This window comes from Malurus melanocephalus, unplaced genomic scaffold, assembly GCF_030028575.1.
Source record: "Malurus melanocephalus ecotype Western Australia unplaced genomic scaffold, MMel_1.1 scaffold_963, whole genome shotgun sequence".
Taxonomy (NCBI): domain Eukaryota; kingdom Metazoa; phylum Chordata; class Aves; order Passeriformes; family Maluridae; genus Malurus; species Malurus melanocephalus.
Genome location: NW_026624195.1, coordinates 75599 through 81471, shown reverse-complemented (window position 1 = coordinate 81471; position 5873 = coordinate 75599). Strand labels below are relative to the sequence as shown.

Here is a 5873-nt window from a genome sequence, read left to right as displayed (position 1 = left end):
CTGCACACGCATTTAGGGCAACCTGCATTATCAAAAGCCAACACTGAACCTAGGGAATAAATCTAACAAATGTCATGCTGCAAGTGGACTTTACTCCACCCCCAAAGCACTGCAAATTGAAGATTCCTGTACAGCAATAGTCCTACCTATTTCAGAGCTGGATTTTTCTGCACTTAGGAGTAGCACTGAAGAGAACAGCAAAGCTCCCAACAGTTCCAGTCTTTAGCTGTTCTGAATTCATACTAAGGTCAGTATCTGTGTCAGGTAGATGAGTTTAAAATGACACCATTCACACACTGTGAAACYGTACAGACACAACTCCAGTGCTGCTGCCTCTTCTTCTTGAAGTGTGTCAATACTGCAGAACTACACTTCTCCATTCTGTGTTTTAAATAAGCAGTACATTTCCAGAAGTGAGAGCTTGAAGACACAAGTTATCCCACCCAGTAAAGCAGCAGCAGCCAAGCCAGCAGGATTAACCACGATCTGCACAGGTATGATTACTGCAGGCAAGAACCTACAACAGGGAGCTGAAGCAAGAGTATGCAGCAAGAAGATTCAATGAAACATAAAGTGGGAGTTTGTCCCTTTACAAACACCAAGTGTACAACATTCCTCACTTTCATCCAGGAGCTTCAAGTCTTACACACACAACTCAGCTTCTGAATAGCTAAAAAAAAAAAAACAAACCAAAAAAAACCCATCCCCCCAAGAATTCCCAACCTGAACTAACTAAAAATGACTCCTTTACAGCAGTATTGCACAATAATCATAATCCAATTTTTGCTAACAGCTAGCAAAAGTTGAATATTCAAGTAAGTTATGCAGACAAACATGCAAGTTAAAAGGAATAAATGAAATGCTCCACTTTATTAAGAAACCAAAAATACAAAACTGAAGAATTCAAGGCTTCATGTACTCAAACACTACTAAAAAAAAAATCTTAAGTTTTGCTTACTAGCAGTACTAATATTGACCAAGATTCATCTCTACAAGGTAGTGTTAAAAGTTGACATTTCCCACCATTTGTGCTGTAATAAGCCAGTTTCAAATTAAGAACTTGGTGCAGTTACAGTAAAGTCTAGATGTTTAAATCACTGTGGTTTTAGTTAATACATTGTTGGGCAGGTAAGAGCTTTTTTAGCTCAAACCATGGTTGTTTTTAGTTAGTGACTTTGAAGATGCTTAGATTTGTTTAACCAGCTATAGCTCTACTGATGTCCCATGCAAAGACAGCTGAAGTGGCCTAACAGACCTGGGTGCCTTCAGCTTCTGGCGGCTATACAGAGCTCTGAAGGGAACTGTAGATCACAGGAACAGTGAGGATTGAGACTGGATCCAATTGGAGCATGTGCAAGCTGAACTAGAGGCTTTGCTCTCGAGCTACCCACAGCAGAACAGCCCTCGTGTGCTGGAACACYCAGCCAGGTACAGCACACAAGGACTCACTGCTGGAGCGGGGCTGTGCCAGGCCCTTAGTTCAGCTTTGCTCAGAGCCTTTAGTTCTATGCGTCAAGAAAAAAAGGAAAGGTTAACTGTTAGCTCTGAATTAGCAARAGGAGCAGAATATGAGAAGCAGGAAAGAAAACAGAATGAGAAATGCAGTAGTAGACAATCGAGTATTACCCTCAAATGAAGAACAGAAGACACTTTGAACAGTTTTCCTAACAATGCATCAAAGTTCACTTGCTTAGAGATACTTGAAATACAACTTTATTACCTAAACAAAAGAATGGGAATGACAGAAACAAGATTTTCCACTTAACACTCTGATGTGACTGCAGCAGTCTTATATTTGAAACTCAAAAGGGGAAGTAATTGCAGTCCAAAAAACAGCTAAATATGCAGGTCCAAAATATGAAGGTTTTTGTTTTGGTTTTTTTTTTTTCATTTTGTTTTGTTTGTTTTTTTTTAAACTGCCACATTCACTCCGAAGCCCATTCATCTCTTTCAGCATCCCAAAGATTAAGCACATGTTCTGCTCAGCTAGATAATAAAGTGGCAAACACGCTGCACCACTGACATCACAGGACAGTTGCCTATAAAACTAGACTTCTGACGCTGGGCTCCAGCTTCATCCCTCACAGATCATCATCCTCGTCTGGCAGTGCAGTGGTCTGAGCAATCTGCAACAAAGCAAAGTCACACTTTAGACCTGTTCTTCAGTTTATATATCCCATGAGTGTGACAGCAGTTAGCAGGCAGTTGTTTGTTTGTTTGCCCTCTGTGCCCTCTGCCACTGACCTGTAAGTCCTGCTCATACTGTGCTGCCAGGGCTGGGTCCATCACAACTTCAGGAGGTGCGAGCGCAGGCATGGCAACAAACTCCAAGTTAGGATCTCCAATTAGCTTCCTAGCAAGCCACAGGAAAGGCTTCTCAAAGTTGTAGTTACTCTTAGCTGAAATGTCATAATACTGAAAAAAGTGCACGAGACATTATTAAAAAACACTCCAATTATTTAGGCCATACCAACATTAACACACAATCAATTCTTTAACCTGCCTTTTTTTGACTGAATGACTTTTGCTTGCATTTTCATAAGCAGTTATAATCTAAGTGTCCAGAAACAAACAGTTTCATGCAGAAACTATGAACTGAAAGGTATCAAATCTCATCAAGGATGAAACTTTCAGGAGGCAACAGTGCATCTTTGTGCATCTATCTTTCTCCCATGATGTGTTCTACTGTAGTCTCAATCCTGTTATCAGGTGAGACTCTGTACAGTTAAAGCCAAATGCACAAAAGTTCTTTAAGAACTTCTCCCAGCTTCTGCTCCAGGCCAGTGATGATCATTGTTAACATCACCACTCTCCCCTCCCCTSAACTCTGGTTTAAAGAGCCAAGAGATGCAATGATAAAGGCAGAGCACTCAATTACTGTCCAAAACCCAACTGCTCTCAACACACCCAACCAACTGCATTCCTACTGCCTTACCTGGAGATTCTTCTTTCTATGGAAGACAATGGATTTTGCCTTGACTTTTCTGTCCTTAATATCCACTTTGTTGCCACACAACACTATAGGGATATTTTCACATACTCGTACCAGATCTCTATGCCAATTAGGTACATTCTTGTAAGTAACCCTTGATGTTACATCAAACATGATGATGGCACACTGAGCTGCAAGAGAAGGATGGACAAGTTACACCAGGAGTAACTGCCTGCTTACAAGAGGGCATAGAGAAGAGGAACCCACAGACAYCCCATATTAGGCTTAAGCATCTACATTAACCTTCCCCTCTCAGTATCACAATTCTGACAGCTCCTGTTCTGTTAACAAGTTCAATGCACAAATCCACAGAATTTGGCCCATGACAAGTCACCTGACATCTGTGCTGGATGCTCCATCTCAGACCAGCTGGTTTGAATAATTCATTGAGGAACATGGAGTGTTATATCATTTGAGAATATAGAAGATAGAGAAGCCAACTTGGATTKGCCCAGATATTTCACAGGAATCAGTTAATACCTATTTAACTAATCTCAGACATCCTAATGAGGCTTCCAAGTAGGCTGAGAGCCTGTGGTGCACATCTCAGGGTGCCCTTGTCCAGAGCAATTTCTCAAACTCAGTAAAACTTGACAAAAATGTAAAGATACGCAGTTGAATGAAGTAACACGGGACAGATCTTTGCTAAGCAAAGTATGGAAAACTATCTGTACTTTTTCAAATTTCACCAGCAGTAWCTGGTCATTAAAGGTGCACCACTTTCATTAATACCAAAGCCCACAGTAACATCACTGCAGCCACACTGACAGCTTCCAGCAGGGCCCACGTGAACTGTAAGAGGTACAGAACCTGCACACACATCTTACCTTGGATGTAATAGCCATCACGCAGGCCACCAAACTTTTCCTGGCCRGCTGTGTCCCAGACATTGAATTTAATAGGGCCTCTGTTAGTATGGAACACCAGAGGATGAACTTCAACACCCAGTGTTGCTATGGAAATAACAAAAAGCACCACATTTAGCAAATCACGGATTGCAGTTTGACTTGTAAGATATTAGAACTCAAGTGTTTCTTCAGACATACCTACATACTTCTTTTCAAATTCACCAGTCAAGTGACGCTTTACAAATGTTGTTTTACCAGTGCCACCATCGCCAACCAGAACAAGCTGTAGACAGATCAAGGAAAAGAGTAAGAGCAATGCATTTTGAGACATTTATCAATCATTCTAGCACAAATACTATTTATAACTACAAAGAGCTTAGTTCCTACAAGGTGCTGCAAACAAAAGACAGAACTCCCCATGAAGCAACTCCTTGTACTGGGAACCAATCTGTTAAGCTGTAACTCTGCTCAAGCTGATCTAGTCCTTGTAGGTAAAAACTACAATGCACTGTGACTATGTTTCTCTTCTGAAACGTTCGATAATTAGCACACAACAAAGAACGCCATTCTAATTCACTCCGAGCACTTTGTAAAATGAACTCCACTTCTGATATTTAAAAATCATTCTGTAGGCAAACACTTATTAAAGTTTATTACACTAAACTACAAATAGAACAGACTGGCACAGTTCGGCGGACTCTTTTTGCACGAGTTGTACGCAATACTACAATAAAKTGCTTATTTAAGGAAAGACCCGTGCTTGAAAACCAAACCCACCATCCACGTCGGCACTCGAGAGTCCCTCGTGCTACTCTTTTCATGAAGGGGMAAAAAAGCGTGCGAGGCAGTCGCTTACCTTAAACTGCACTTGCGGCTCTCCCTGGGCGGCCATGCTGTGTCTGCGGGGAAATGGCAGCGGTGAGCGCGGAGCGGATCGGAGCGGAGCGGGGCCGGAAGGGGCCGTTCCCGGGCAGGCGCGCTCCGCGTGCGGCGGTATCGGCATCTCCCGCCCGCGTGCGGCGGCACAGCCCGCGCTAATGGCGGCTCCTCCTCCCGCCCGGCGCCTCCCGGGCCCCAGCGCGGCCCGCCCGAGCCGCGGCCTCCGCAGGCCGAGCCAGACACGGCCGACCCCGGCCCCTCGCTGCGGGAGAGCCCTCCCGGCCCGGCCAGAACCGGCACCCSCCGCTCCCCGGGAGCCGCTGCCCGCTGGGGCCAGGCCGCGGCGAGTGCTGCGGGATTCCCGAGCGGGGTCCGCCCCGGCCCGGCCTCCTCCCCGCCATCAGCCACCATGACTGAGCAGCGCCGCCTCCCCCCAGCCTCGGGCCGCGGGAGCCCCGCTCGCTTCCCCTCACATCCCGCCCATCCTTCCATCGGGCACGGAGCCGTGCRCGGCCCGGGCCCTGCCACCGCCCCGCTCCCCGGGGCCAAAATCCGCCACGCGCCTCGGCTCCCGCAGCCGCAACGCTCCCTCAGGCGCAGCCTCCCCGCCGCCCATCCCCGCCGCGAGCTAACGGTGACCGCCGCCCCCGCCCGCGGCGCTTTSGGGAGCAGCCAGGCGAGCCCCGCTGGCGGCGGAGGCGCGGAGCGGAGCGGAGCGGAGCAGATACCCGGGCCGGTACCTCTGCGAGGCGTCTCCCGCCGCTCACTCCGTGCCGGGCGCAGGGAAAATGGCGGAAGCGCCGTTCCAGTGCCCGCACGGCGGCGGCGCGCGGGCGGGGGCGGGGCCGCGGGTCACGTGGTGCGCGGCGCGCGGGAGGCGGGCGGGAGGCGCGGGGCGATGGCGGCGGCGTGAAGGAGCGCGCGGGGCCTGAGGGAGCGCCGGGGTTCCGCGGTTCTGAGGGATCGCTGGGGTTCCTCGGTTCTGAGGGATCGCTGGGGTTCCGCGGCCCCGAGGGATCGCTGGAGTTCCGCGGTTCTGAGGGAGCGCCGGGGTTCCGCGGTTCTGAGGGATCGCCGGGGTTCCGCGGTTCTGAGGGATCGCTGGAGTTCCGCGGTTCTGAGGGATCGCTGGGGTTCCGCGGTTCTGAGGGATC

At 48.3% G+C, this 5873-nt stretch overlaps 1 protein-coding gene across 1 annotated transcript; it reads right to left on the bottom strand.

The window, feature by feature from the left end:
- Positions 1 to 1697: 1697 nt before the first annotated feature.
- Positions 1698 to 5551, bottom strand: RAN (RAN, member RAS oncogene family). Its single transcript, XM_057386418.1, has 7 exons — positions 5460 to 5551; positions 4697 to 4739; positions 4039 to 4123; positions 3820 to 3945; positions 2936 to 3123; positions 2245 to 2415; positions 1698 to 2126 (listed from the first exon to the last, which is right to left on the bottom strand). The coding sequence occupies exons 2-7, from the start codon at positions 4730 to 4732 to the stop codon at positions 2082 to 2084; spliced, it is 651 nt and encodes a 216-aa protein (XP_057242401.1). The 5' UTR covers positions 4733 to 4739; positions 5460 to 5551; the 3' UTR covers positions 1698 to 2081.
- Between the last annotated feature and the right edge of the window lie 322 nt (positions 5552 to 5873).